This window comes from Malaclemys terrapin, chromosome 1 (assembly GCF_027887155.1).
Source record: "Malaclemys terrapin pileata isolate rMalTer1 chromosome 1, rMalTer1.hap1, whole genome shotgun sequence".
NCBI lineage: Eukaryota > Metazoa > Chordata > Testudines > Emydidae > Malaclemys > Malaclemys terrapin.
The window spans coordinates 66,348,620-66,363,669 of NC_071505.1; the positions used below are offsets into that span (position 1 = coordinate 66,348,620).

The 15,050-nt window shown below is 49.6% G+C and overlaps 1 protein-coding gene across 1 annotated transcript in view; it reads right to left on the reverse strand.

Annotated features, from left to right (window-relative positions):
• PTPRR (protein tyrosine phosphatase receptor type R) overlaps positions 1 to 11,849 on the reverse strand; it is a 214,768-nt gene extending 202,919 nt beyond the window's left edge. Inside the window, exon 1 of the mRNA XM_054026423.1 lies at positions 11,714 to 11,849. Within this exon, the coding sequence (XP_053882398.1) occupies positions 11,714 to 11,849 (136 nt within the window). The remainder of the gene's footprint in view (positions 1 to 11,713) is intronic.
• Between the last annotated feature and the right edge of the window lie 3,201 nt (positions 11,850 to 15,050).

A 15,050-nucleotide genomic window follows, 5' to 3' on the forward strand; every position in this document is an offset into this window, starting at 1 on the left:
GCCTCAGGGGCAGGAACGATGGAAGGGGCAGGATCGGGGATAGGAACCGGCCGCTCAGCAACGGCCGTCGCCCCGAGGGGCTCGGCGGCCGTGCACGAGATGGTAGTCGCGGCCGGGCTGGCGGGTAGGGCTAAGGGTTCTCCCAGGACTAAGTCGGGAGCGGCAGAGTGGGGCGAGGAACCGGGAGCAGGAGAAGGGGGCGGGACTAAGCCAGCACCCGGATCGGGGCCCGCTGGCAGAGGGTCGTCCTCCCCTTGGGTAACCGGGGTCAGACCCAGGGCCTCGATCTCATCGAAAATGGAGGCGAAAGCGGTCCCCTCGGCCCCGGCGACCTCCCCGCCAGTCACGGAGACAAAGGCCGCCCCGGCATCGGCGGCGGCGGCGGGGGGCACGGATGGAGCAAGGGCCGGGAGAACCGCTACGGAAGCCTCCTCAGGTGTGGGCTCAACAAAGGGGACAGAAGTTTCCCCAGCCACTGCCACGGCATCCACGGTCTCCATGGCCGGCACCTCCTGCTGGGCACCGTCCGGGGGCGCGGAAACAGAACTAACAACGTCGGCCCCCCGCGGCATCTTTCGGGGGGCCTGCTCTCCCTCCTCATCAGAGGGGAGGGAGAGAGCCCGCGACCTGCGGGCACCGCGCTTCCCCCGGACGGTCACCCAGCCCCCCGAGGTGGAAGAGGAGGTGGAGGGCCGGTCAGCAGGGGCAGGGCCAGAGGGCAAGGGCGATGGCTCCGGGGCTCGGGGCGGCAGGGTCGGAGGGACAGCAGGGGCGAGGGAAACCTCCCCCTGGGGCGGGCCCTTCCCCGCGGCCGGCGGAAGCCGCCCCGCCCTCTCCTCCACATGCCCCGCCGATCCAGGGTCGGCGACGGCAAGGCCCGCCCGCCCGGCCGTCTCCGCGGCCAGAGCGGGAACCGCGGCAGAAGGAGGAGGGGCGGCGGCAGCAGCAGTGTCCGAACCGCCAGGGTTGCCGGCGATGACAGGGCCGGCACCCTCCCGGGCCCCGGGGGTCTCGGACGCCCCTCCAGGCCGGGCCAGGGGACAGTCCCTCCGGACATGCCCCGGCGCCCGGCAGAGGAAGCACCGGGCCTCCCCCGTCGAATAGTGGACCCGATAATGGACCCCCCGGTAGGGCACCAGGAAGGACCCCTCGAGCGCCACTCCGGCACCCGCCGCCGGTGGCAGCTGAAGCTGGACCTGCCGGCGGAAAGACAGGATGTGCCGGAGGGCAGGGTCCTTACAGCCCAATGAGAGAGAGCTCAGAATGGAAATGGGCTTCCCCAGGGTGGAGAGGGCCGGCAACAGGGCGGCGTTGGGGAGGTAGGGCGGGACGGAGGTCAAGAGCACCCGTACGCCCAGGTCCTCCAGGGGTTCCAAGGGCACAAACACGCCTCCCACCGCCAGGCCTCGTTCCACCGCCTCCTGCGCAGCGGCCACCGACGCCAGGAAGAACACGGCCTTCCCGTACATCTTGGAGGCCGCCACGATGGCCGTAGGCCCCACCACCCTCGCCAAGGCCCGCACATAGGTCTCAATGTGGGGCGAGGCAGGCACCAAATGGCAACGGACGCCATGCCTCCTAGTCAGCGAGGGGAAGGGGCCGTGGTCACCAGGGACAGGCCCAAAGGCGGCGGTCGGGGCGGACGACGGGGCGGCACGCAAAGAGGCGGCGGCCACCTGGGCGTATGCTCTGGGGGCCGGAGGTGGAGCGCCACCAGAGCTGGTGGAAGGGACGGCAGGAGAGGGAGGGGCCGCGGCCGGTGTTGGGGCCGCAGCGGGGACCGTAGCCCTGCCCGCAGGAGGTCTGGCTCCACGGGCGGGGCCCTTGCCCTTCTTCCTCCCTTGGCCCTTCCTGCCGGTGGAGGGGGCAGCCGTGGCAGCGGCGGTATCCGGGACAGGGCCAGCCGAGGGGCCGGCCACTGGGGTGGGCGGGGACGACGGGGCAGGGGCAGGGGCAGGGGCAGAGTCCCCCGCCATCACAACCTGCAGCCGCTCCTCCCCTCTAGGCAAAAGACAACACAAAGGGGGGGGGGTGAACAGTGCAAAAGGGGAGGGGGCAACAAAACGGGGGCACAAGCGCGCGCGGGGGGGGCGAAGGGGGGGGTGCACCGGAGCAGCGGCTCGGAAACAGAATGGAATGTCCAGCCAGCTGCAGCCCAAGGACAAGGAGGGGTAGGAGGAAAAACTCCAGCCAGCCGCAGCCCAAGGACAGGGCCGGGAACACAGCCAGCAGGCTAGGAACCGAGGGGGGGGGGAATGGGCACCAAACAAAATAAACCGAAGGGGCTCAAAAGGAGGGGGGTAGGGTAGGGCCAACTAATACAAAGGGGGCTACAGGGAGGGGACCCCACCAGCGAAACGTAGTTGGGGGGCAGGAGAAGTCCAGGGCGAAGGAAAAGGTGCACCCACAGCGTTCGCGAAGCGCAGGCTCCGCCGTTCACTGCTGCAAGTAAACAGTCCCGGACGATGGAAATGGCGGGGGGAGCAAACAGCCCTGCCGAGGGGCGAAAAGCAGGTCCAGGTGGCACGCGGGGCGGTGGAGGGGTTGTCGGCAGCTGTCGGCGGTGGGGGTGGTGGTAGAGGGGGAGTAGATGAACGAAGGGGGGGGCACCGCACCCCCCCCGCACCCCCTTCAACAGTCCGCTACGGGGGACGGGACAGCAGGATCCCAAGTCGACCTCGGAGCTTCCTGGCAAGCGACGGCTTCCAGTCCGAGGAATTACAAACGAGAGGCTCAGTACCGTCCACACTCCTAACGCGACTGGGGGCACCACCACCCCAGGAGCAAAGATGGCAAAGTCACTCAAAACACAGTCCTCAAACAACCCCCTCCACAATCTCCCGAACCAGGGACGCAGTCTCTTCGCACTCCGCGACGGAGGCAGCGGCTCCCACACAGGAACAGCAGCAGCAGCGAGCGGCAGTCAGCCGGCCGGGCAACCGGCCAGGCAGGCAAGCAAGCAGGCGGGTGGGCCCCCAGATGGTATCGGTGTTGGCGTTGGGGGGCCGATGCTTCTCCCTCCGGAGGCGAGGGCGAGGGGGGGGGCAGGCCGGCAAGGCCCCCCCCTCCGCACTCCTCACTCACGCACGCAGCAGCAGCAGCGGCAGCAAAAGCAGCAACAGCAGCAGCAGAAAGGGGCCAGGGAGGACGGAGGGAGAAGGGAGCACAGAAAACTCCAGCCGGCTCCCGACGGCCCCTGAGGGAGAGGAGCCTGAATTGGCACCCAAGTGGGCGGAGCCACCGCCACCTGTTCCCGCCCCCCGGAAGTCAAGGGGCGGGACAGGAAGTATAAGAGCCAGGCCCCAGCCCTCAGTTAGAGCCCAGCAGCCGGAGAGGCCAGACGTGCCGGTGCGAGCTCCGGCGAGACCAAGGCTTCCCAGAGCCAGGTACCCGGACACGGACGGACCGAGCTGCCCCAGAGCCAGATACCCGGACACCGACCGACCGGACCTCCCCAGAGCCAGGTACCCCGACGCGGATTGGCCAAGCCTTCCCCAAGCAAGGTACCCCGAGGTAGACTGGCCACCCTTGCCCCGAGCACGGTACCCCGAGGAGGGGCCCGAGCGCCCCCCTGACCGGAGACCGGAGGAGCAACCCGACCCGGACGACCCTCTGCGAAGTGAGGAACCCATGGTGTGGGACCCCGTTGCCGAGCCCAGCGGGGAGCAGGTACAAATGGAGGAGGAAATGGAAATCAGCCCGGGGGTAGCTGACCCCAGTCTAGCTACAACAGAGAGCGAACCCATGTTGGTGTGTTGCGGTCAGGACCCCACCAACACAGCGGCAGACTGACTGCCGCTCTTAGGGCCCCGGGCTGGGACACAGTGGAGTGGGTGGGCCTGTGTCCCCCCTGCCACCCCACTTAACGGGTGGCAGTCTCCCCCTCCAGCCAGCGCTCTGGCACCGCCACTGAGCTATTGCTTGCTGCCCTGAACGAGTGCTTGTTGCCCCACCCTGACTGAGGGTCTGGGGCGTCCCGAGTTTGTCCGTGCTCAGCTCCTGATACCCAGACCTGAACCCGAACCCCTGAACTATTGTTTGTTGCCCCGCCCTGACTGAGGGCCTGGGCCTACTAACTTTGTCTGGGCTCAGCCTGAAGGAAGGTCCTGAGCCCCTGAACTATTGTTTGTTGCCCCGCCCTGACTGAGGGCCTGGGGCTACTAACCCTGCCTGGGCTCAGCCTGAAGGAAGGTCCTGAGCCCCTGGACTATTGTGTGCTGCCCCGCCCTGACTGAGGGCCGGGCCTGAACCCCTGACTTTACTGCTCAGCCTGAAGGAAGGTTCTGAGCCCCCTGGACTATTGTGTGCTGCCCCGCCCTGATTGAGGGCCGGGCCTGAACCCCTGACTTTACTGCTCAGCCTGAAGGAAGGTCCTGAGCCCCCTGGACTATTGTTTGTTGCCCCGCCCTGATTGAGGGCCGGGCCTGAACCCCTGACTTTACTGCTCAGCCTGAAGGAAGGTTCTGAGCCCCCTGGACTATTGTGTGCTGCCCCGCCCTGATTGAGGGCCGGGCCTGAACTCCTGACTTTACTGCTCAGCCTGAAGGAAGGTTCTGAGCGCCCTGGACTATTGGGGGTTGCCCTCCCCTGAATAAGGGCCTGGGACGTCCTGAGTTTGTCAGGGCTCAGCTCCGGATCCACGGAACTGAGCGCCCGAACTATTGTTTATTGCCCCGCCCTGAGCTAGCGCGGGGGCTTGACTGACTTTGTAATCCCCAGCTCCGGCAGTGAGGACCGGAGCCCGGGCCTGAGTTACTGCCGGACCCTGAAGGAGAGCAGGAGCTCATTGCAGAGGCCGTGTACCTTTGGCCTAGTCCCTGCCAGAGGGGCGGAACCCTGAGACCGATCCAGGCCGTGTAGTGAGGCGGCCTGGCCCCCGACGGCCCCTGAGAGGGCCCGACCCCCGCACCGGACGTTTACATCAACATTTCTGGTAGAAAAATGCTTTATATAAACATGAAAGACCAGATGAAAACAAAAGCTGTCTGGAGACAAAATGCCTCGCATTTGTAATGTCTACTTAACAGTATGCCTTAAATGGCAGCAAAACAGCATGCCAATCAAGTCAGACTAAATCTCATTAATGTAGGTTACGTAGCTCTAGCTGTACACTCACTAATGTTTATCTCTAGCAGCTAAAATCAAGAATTATTATCAATAAATCCAAATAGATTTTTAAAACAATGACACAAATGTACAGATTTGTGGTTAATCAAATGAATAGAACATGCTTTGCAAAAGATATTTTCTTAAGTTAATTAGACTGAATTTAAGAGAAAAAAAAATCTGGATGTTGCTTTACTAGTCTGTGGATGAGGCAGTGTGTAAGAAACTCCAGAACTGGCAAAAAACAACTTCAACTGAAAAATGTTTCACTACACATAACATTTTCCAAGGTATAGGGGTTGTAATTAAACATCAAACAAATGCACAACAAAGCAGAACACAAAGTAGTCAGAATGCACCCAATATATGATTAAGTGCACCAGTAGTATTTTGAAAGTGAGGCTTTGCATCTCATCATCTTCTACATTATGAGTGTGTTGCCTGATGTATTGAAAATGGAACCTGTTCCTATGGCCCATTGATTTCAGTAGGTCTACTCATGTGAGTTAAGAGATGAAGCACTGGTCCCTAAGGCACTTAGTATTCTGACATATTCAGACACATAGTATTGATGTATTGATATTATCTCATATTTGCCTGTTTTTCAGAAGGTGCCACATGTATTTATTTGACATTATTGTAGTTTTCCAAGTGAAGACTGAATCAAATTCTGTTCTGTGTTACAAAGAGGTAAATCCATAGTGACTCCAGTGAAATCAGTATTTGCTGTAATGGAAAGCAGAATTTGAGCCTATGGAGTACTGGTGCAGCTAATGTGGCTCTGAGAAATCCGTGCTTTTCATGAGTTCTTAGGATACATAACTGGCTGGCCTTATCAAATATTTGATTCAGAGCTGTATTGGTGACCCGACAGGACAGCTACATTGGTCCACAGTATAAACTTCCTTTCAAAAAAGATGGACTTTGGCCCATTGCCACAGCATTTAAGCATGATTGTCTTTGATGCCACAATACTTCCAGCAACCATCTGTTTTGTGAGTGACAAGTATACTCAGTGCTAGATTGTGGCATTTATGCCACGACCCTGACAGGAAGTCAATGTGGGCAACCTTGCCCAGAAGCAACAATGGGAGACTGGGCATGTCTGAGGCACAATCTTTCTGGGGGCTTCTCTGTGCACATCAGGGCTAAGCCCCTTTCCCCAACCATTAGGCTAGCACAGATTGCTCCCCACTTCTATGCACCAGACCTACTCCATGTCACCACCTCTTCCCCATCCCTGGTTTTAATATCGTGCTCCCTGAGTGCAGAGTCTCTATTCCCCCCTAAGCGTGGGACTGTTACTGTAGAAAGGGCTTTTAAACCCTAGCAAGTGAAAGCATGATGTAGAGGGATGGGGGAAGGCTTCTTGCATGTCCTTCTATCCCAGCACACCCACACAAATCTGCTCACAATCTGGTTTTCAGTGAATTCTTAAATTGGCTGGCTCTGATCTTATATCTAGAGTAAACCTATAATTACCATTTTTACATTGCAATTTCCTTCCTCAAATCATGTTCCCAGACTTGAGAGAGTGAGTTATAACATTTACTCATTTCATCTTGAAAAGAACATTCTAATTTATCAGAGATTTTAATTTGAGAGTTCTAACGTGAATCTCAAAAAAAAAAAAAATCTAATGGCCAGAACTCCCACTGGAACTACAATGATTTGCACCAGTGGAAGGTCCCCATGTTGTCTCTGGTGTATTTTCAGTCCCACCAGCTCAACATGATACACACATTCCTTTGCAAGAGACATGGTTAGTATTGAAGTATGGACAGTTTGCAGGAACTGGTTTTCCAAATTTAACATTAAACCTTATGTGTTCTCAATATGACACGTGGCATTATAAAGGCATTCCAAAGGAGAATACACCTCAATATTTTTGACTGGATATGCTGCACACAAACTTCCATTTTGAAAGACACTTCCCATTACAAACTTGCAGGGAGGAGTAGATGCTCACTCCAAGTCTATTTTCATACGCATTGCACACAATCTAGCACACTTCCTTTAAGTTTCTCCACACCTGCAAAATTCTACTGTGAGAGATTTTCATGTTACTTTGCAGTTACAACTGTTTGGATCAGGACTGAGCAGTATCTCAAGAGGATACATGCCAGTCTTCTCTACTAGAATTTCAGATGCGCTTTTGGAGCTGCTGGGATCTCTTTTGGCAAAAGACTGAGAGTAGGACTTTTGTCTTTCCTGGTTGTTGAAGTACTGGTCCCATGTTTGAGATTATCAATGTGTTCCGTCACGGGAGAGAATAATAACAGGGGCCCTGAAGAAAGTTGCTGTAAGGCCCTTGCTCAAGAAACCAGGTCTTAATGATGACAATCCTACCAACTCTTGAGTACAATTATTTGACTCCTTGGGCCTCCAGCGCCAGAATTTGTTAACCTTTAGGACTTTCTGCAAAAATAACTTTCTCTCTCAAGATTTTTATAAAAGACATATAGATGGTTGATATGGAGGTTATTATTTGGGTAGGTTTTATTCCAGTCTAGATGGTTACAGTGACTGTATATTTTATTCTTTGTTTTTATATTTTAAGCCTGTTCATGGAATTCATGAAAAGACAATGACGTTAAATAGTTAATTAGTTCAGTAACCTAGATAACACCAACAGTTCACTAGCATAGATGCTGGAACTAGGGCTGCTGGGGGTGCTATCTCACCCCCTGACTTGAAGTGGTTTACATCATATTTAGGGTTTACAGTTTGATTCAATGGCGTTCAGCACCCCCACTATAAAAATTGGTCCAGAAGCACTGTTCACTAGTTCTAATTATAAGCTTATTTTGGTGTATCACTATGTGTTCTCACTGCCACCTACCATTCTTTCACCAAAACAACAATGGTTTCTGGTAGTCTTGAGAGATACTAACTTTTTGTTGCAAAAACGTGCACTATATCGTACCTACTAGCAAATAACGTATGCCATTACTTTATCTTGCAGTTTTCTTCAAAGCATAATAGCAGCTAACGGTTCATAGTGATTTGTAATCAGTTAGTACAAATATAGGCCTTACTCCAGCTCTGACAGCTCTGTGCAAGCAGATTTCTGCGCTTGCACATTGCCCAATACAGCACTGGGACAATAAAGGGCCTAGTTCTATATTGACTTCAGTGGAAATTGCAGAGGTGTATCTGAGAGCATGACTAGATTTAATTTGCTTTCTACACAGCTGTAATGTTTTATTGACAACAGCATTTAAACTGAATTCAATTGATCTTTTTAAAAAAACAAATGTAGAAATTTGAGATTCTTTTATGGTGAAAAAATTTCAGCTTCTTTGCAAATACATATCCTGATATTGGAGCACAATGGTAATGGAACAGCCTTTCCATGGCAAACCCATTTCTCCAATATGCAGTTTAATACCTTTCAGTTACAAAGAATTGCATGAAATACATTACAGAATCAATACCACCTTGTTGTAGTAATATCTCAATTAAATACAAAATCGTATTTTTTTCTAAAACCTATTAACATCAACCGATATTATAGAAGATATTGTTAGTGTATCTGCCAATTGATATCTTAGCATCCTCCTACATAGAAGTCGGATTCATGTATTTTGAACTTTGGAACAAATCCATATATGAAAAGCCAAGTAGTTTCCACCACAGAGCAAAACAAAATACGAAAAACATATAACTTACTACCAATCAGTAATAATGGTAAATGAAATACATTTTATATTGCCAGATGAACCCTTATCACAAAATCACCATTCATAATTCACAACTGTACACTGTGCTCCATAGAAAGCTCCAGAATGAGCCAAATGACTAATTCATCTTTTACTTCAAGTGAAAGTGAGAGAGCTCTAAATTGCTTAAGGTTAAGTTTACTATGATAGTAAAAGTCAGGAAGCTCAATAGTGTAGTGTCTTGAATGACACAAGAATACTAACAGAAAACTCCATGCAGCCCTGGCTAGAGTAGGCACAACTCTCACCTTTGATGAGAGCTGTGCACATTATAAGACTGAATATGTCTCTTAAGATTTTAATGCTAATTTTTCTAAAGTGATTATTCACCAGAATTGCATGGGAAACAAGATAGTAACATATGGGGTCTGTGTTGTTTTCTCCATTTTTGTGATTATTGAAGATTTTCAGATTAAAGGCTAACTTTCATATACAAACTTTCCAATTAACTTAATAAAACAAGTTAAATTTACCAAGGCAATTGTACATTTTAGCTAAACCAGTTTCCATTAGTATGATGAAAAGACTAAGCAAGGCAGTCTGTGCAATTTAGAATAAATAGTGGATAAATGAAGATTTAGAAGGCATGTTATGCCAAATAAAGGTTGTACCCTAATTTTATACAGATGATCATTTTAATATATGTTTTTGTAAAAGGACAACCTAAAAGCAGCTTAAGGATTTTCATAAAATGGATTTCAAAATGCTCCTTATCCTTTAGTCTGTAATCTCTGTCACAGACGTTGTGTAAAATAGCAATACATGACTCTCCTAAGCAATCATAAATACAAAGGAATAAGACATGGTTGAAATCTTGTCAAAGATAGATTTGCCATAAGGGTAAAGTACTAATAACTGAAGGTAACAATTTCTTGTGACTAGATTAAACAAGATGATGCCATGCCCATTTATCTAGTGTATTAAATAATGCATACAACTATTATCATAACCTGATAACCATGAATTATTTATTACCATGTTACATTTCTAGTAGTATTACTTAACCCTGATATGCTTCTAAAACCTTTCAAGTTACCTATAAAACCTTCCCATAATAAAACAGTTCAAGTTAATGGAATACTGAAATGCTCTCCAAAAAGATGGTTTGTGGCAGCAAAAGACTCTATGTGTACTCACATATTCATAGAGTCATTCATAGATTGCCAGGCCAGAAGGGACCATTGTGATCATCTAGTCTGACCTTCTGTATGACACAGGCCATAGAACTTCCCCAAAATAATTCCTAGAACAGATCTTTTAGCAAAAGCATCTAATTGATTTAAAAATTGTCAATGATTGAGAAACCATCACAACCCTTGGTAAATTGTCCCAATGGTTAATTACTCTCACTGGTAAAAATGTATGCCTTATTTGCAGACAGAATTTGTCTAGCTTCAACTTTCAGCCATTGTATTTTGTTATACTTTTCTCTATATATACAAAGGGAGGTCGTAATGGACTTATGTTAAGTTATAAGCCGGGTGCAACAGCCATTTTCTATGTCAGAAGTAGAGATACGGCAGTATTCTGCAAACACAGAAACACTTCAGTTATATTAATTACAAACTACATTTAATTATATCTTCAGCACCAATTTACTTTCCTTCTAAAAGAGTGAGAATTTAGGTTAACATGACTGGAAGTTGGGAAAAGGACTCAGGAGAAAGGGCAGTTTTTACACCAATTAAGCCATATCCTTCTTTTACTGAATAAATACAGCAAATGATTATCAAAGTGAAACTGATGCTTGAACTGAAAAGCTCTGTGTAATATAGTTTTTCGTTAACCACATTTCTGAATGATGCCCACATTTTGCTAGCTAAGCAGTGAGAGGATTTACTAACGTAGCTACAGGACTACTGCACAAATGACTGCTGTCGCAGCTGAAATTTTGCTGTCTAAAATCCTGTTTCCACGTTTGAATCCAGGTGTCAAATTTAAAAGAGGCTAAATGTTTTTTTTTAAAACTTCCATCATTCCAAAATATTTAGAAACCTATGTGGCTAGTGCTCCAAATCCCAGAGCAATAGTGACCGAGAATAATAGGTAGTATCTGTATGCGTTAGAGTACCTGAAGTGGCAACAGCTGAGGGCTTGCACGCGGTGCCATTTAACGGTGCTTTTATTTTTAATTATTAGCAACACTTTTGAGGATACCTACTACTACTGCGACCGAATTCACCTCAGTGACATTTGGCCTCTTAACAACGCTCCAGCTTTGCAGTTGTGTTTATTCCGGTGGTTGCTGACCATGGTGCTGAAAGACACACACGGTGCTGAAACACTCCCGCCCCCTCCCTCGCTCCCAAACCTGCGCTGCTCGATTGGCGGAGGGCACTTCATGGACAAGAGAAATGGCCAAAGAGGCAGTGGAATCTCTCAAGCTACCTGATCAGAGCCATTAGTTCGGCCCTTTGCATCCCGCTCAAAGGCATCGGTGGAGCTTCCACTTGAACCCTCCCCAGCCCCAAAGAGGGAAGAAGCCGCAGCTAATGATTGCAGGCGTTAGATTAACCATTGCGCCCTCCTCCCCCGCACACGTGCTTTAGTGTGTGCAAAGCTGCATCCATTTTAATGCAGGGAGGGAGGAGGGGACGCGGAGGAGAAACTCCTTGTTTAGACTAACGCAAGCATCGCTGTTACCCGCAGCAAGGATCTTACACGGTCGAGCCAATACATGTGGGGTGGGCGCATTTAGCCCCGACCTTTGCCATTGTCCGGCAACAACAGGTGCTTTATCAGCTCCATTAGCGGGTGCTCGTTTGGAACACGCAGGTCTCCCCTCGTTCAGATTACGGGGATGCTCCTCAGAGCTCCGTCCCCTGAGTAGCTCGGCAGCATTTGCCGCGCCTGCCCGGGTAACACCACCCAGCGTGGCCGCTTACCTGCCACCTGGAGATGGAGCAGCAGGCACACGACGGGGAAGCAGGCGCCTGTCCTCGGCATGGTGCTGGCCAGGAGCTGGGGCAGCCGCGATCCGGCGGCCGTGTCAGATTCTCCGCCCCATCGGGTTTTGAGCATGCCTGGGAGCTGAGCGGAGCATGCGCACGTGGCTGCCCTCACCTGCCCCTGGAATCGGCTCCCGAGGCGCGACAGTGGCGGGGGCTTAGAAACAGCGCGAGGGGCGCGAACGCAGGGGGTGGGGGGCAGAGGAGCAAAACCCGGGGAGCGGGAGGAGGATGGGGACCAAAAGGGGGTGGGCGAGGGGAGTGAAGGGGAGCACAAGCAGGCAGAGAAGGGGAGAATGGATGGGCTCCGGGGAGGTTTCCTTTCCCTGGGTGGTAGTGGGAGAAGCAATTGTCCATAAGGGGAGGGTGCAAAAGTGAAGAGATGAAGGAAGAAGGGGAGAGCCCTTAAAATCCCGCCGATTTAGCACTGTTATAGGAAAGAGCGAGAGGAGAAAGTGGGGGGATTTTTTTCTTCAATTCAAAATCTAACAGCATTGAGGATCCCCCCGTCCGCAGCTAAGCTGCAGCGTTTGCTTCTAAATCTGCAGAGATGTTCAAATCTACCCAGTACTACTAAAGCGCTCAGATGGACATGTTTGCTGCTTCACATGACTTAGCATGTCCGCAGGCTCTTCGAACTATATATATTTTTATGAATAGTTACATCGAACGCCCCCTTGCAAATTATGTAAAACCCCGCCAAAAATAAACAGTTGAAAGTGTTTGACAGAGGTCATGACTGACAGGAAATAAAACAACGTTTGTCTGGGATCCAGTCAGCTCAGTGTACTAGTTCAAACACGTTCACATTGTCAACGGAGCCTATTAAGATACATTTCTTCTCGTGGCCATCCCAATCTGCCAATCTTGATGTCAGACCTTCCCAGAAGAAGCCATAGAATTTGATTACATGAAAAAAAAAGTTTAATTTTCATAGGGTGATAGGACACTCAAGCTAAAACAGCCCCACAGCAAGGTCCTATTTAAAAGTTCAGTTTAAATTATATAAAAAAAAAGGCATTTAAAATCTGTGAGACTCCTAAGCCAGGCTAAACCCCACAAGAAATGGCAAATACCTCACCCCTGCAAATGGTCTGTCCATTGACCATCGTTTGATATAGGGGAAAGTATGTTTCTGTGATCTGTTCTGTAATTAAAGCCATACATTGCAGGGTTTCTGCAGTGGACAACTTTGAGAAAAGTGGGATGGGTGAAAGGAGATTCCCAGTGTTACTTTTCCTTGGTTGGTTTAAACTGAGCATCAACATTTTTTGTAAAGATTTTCCTCACATAACAGTGAGAAGAATTTTTTGTGGATGCACCAATCTTAATTTAGCTTCCTTGGCAACCACCATACTGCTGTTCACACATGTATCAGGCAGTTCCCTCATTTTCTTGATATCATCGTATACGGTAGAAAAAGGCTGAAATGTTAAAGGTGCTCAGCAAAGAAAGACTAAATGATTTTGCATCTCCTTTTTTGCTTCCCTTTAATTAATAAAGAAGGCCAGAGATGCATTTTGTTTACTCATTTTGTTCCCCATTTTTATATATTTTGTATTTCTAAAAAAATTCTATGGACAACTGGAGAACTAGGCAGTAAGGATGGTGGTCATTATTAGCTTGAATGGAAGGCAGTTTCACAGCCACTGGGCAATGGTCAAGAAGGGTTTCTCTGTATCTCCCAGTAGTATTGGCCATAGCATTGCCCGTTTCATTGTTCATAAGGATTGCAGCTGTTGCAGATTGTATGGGCCCATTGGCAAAGCACTTATGAAATGGGCCCGTCTTAATACCAGGATGTCAAACTTGATCTGAGGTTCAATAGGAAGCTGAATGACTCGAGGGATGGACTCTTGTTGGTCTATGCTGGCCAGAAGATGAGCTACTGTATCAAGCATCAGCTTGAGTTTGTTTTTGTCAAATGCTATATTTGGAAACAAAACTACAGACACTAATCAGCTCTGGAAAAATGTGTGAGTCTCGGACAGTATATAGCCTCTTGCTCAGCTGAAGATGAGAGTATGCATGTTATTCTGCTTCTACTTTTTGGGTATCCAGGATCATTGAGGATTCCAGGACAACTCTTTCACTGCGTACTTGTGACGTTCTCCTCTGGTGTTATCTGGACCGATGATCAGCTAGGTCACTCCAATCCTTGACTCTGGGAGCCAGCCTTACCCTGTGAGAACCCGCACTCCTGGTCTGTTCACGCACAGCCTCTGGCATGTAAGCTGCTCCCAGCTAATTGCAGCTGAATGACACTAGCCAATATCCCTGGTCCCAGACCCAAACCTAGGAACTTCCATCTTGCAGTGTCCAGTTATGCCCGCTGACACTGCAAGCTTATATGAGTTCATCAATTTAACAAAGAAATTGATATGTACCAGGCTTGTTATCCCAAGAGGAGTCTCTGACACACTTCAAACCAAACACACTGCTTCAGGTAGAATAAACAAACAATTTTATTAACTGCAAAGATAGATTTTAAGTGAGAATAAGTCAAAGCATAACAAGTCGGATTTGGTCAAATGAAATAAAAGCAAAATGCATTCTAAGCTGATCTTAACACTTTCAATACTCTTACAAACTTTGATGCTTCTTACCATAGGCTGTCTGGTTGCCCTTCAGCCAGGCTCTCCCCTTTGATCAGCGCTTCAGTCGCTTGATGGGGATATCTTTAGATGGAGGTGGAAGAGAAAGGAAGAGCCTGGTAAATGTTGCTCCCTTTTATCATGTTCTTTCTTCCCTCTTGGCTTCCCCCCGCCCTTCAGAGTCAGATGAGCATTACCTCATTGCATCCCAAACTGACCAAAGGAACGGGGGTGACTCACTCAAGAATCCAACAAATCTTTTGTTGTAGTTAGACCAGTGTCCTTTGTTCCTGTGAGTCTGGGCTGGGTTTGTCCCATACGTGCACTGATGAGGTGTGAACTGCCCCTCTGCTCTTGGAGAGTTTTTGCCTCAGCTTGCTTAAGCCATGAGGACACATTCTCAGCCTCATAACTATATTCATGAAGTTACAACCTATAACATTACTATGACAATGATTACTATAACAAGAATGCTCAGTGCATCATCAGCCTTCCGAAGACACCCGGCATGACAAACTTTGCATTGGATACCACACAATCATTTTACAAGGATGAACATGGGGGTGCTGGGTGCCCGGAGGTACAGAACATCACAGTACTATTTTGAGAAATGCTCTCTACTGAGGTACAGATTATGGTATTGGCTAATTCTTCACAATGATTTCTCCGACCCACTAGCA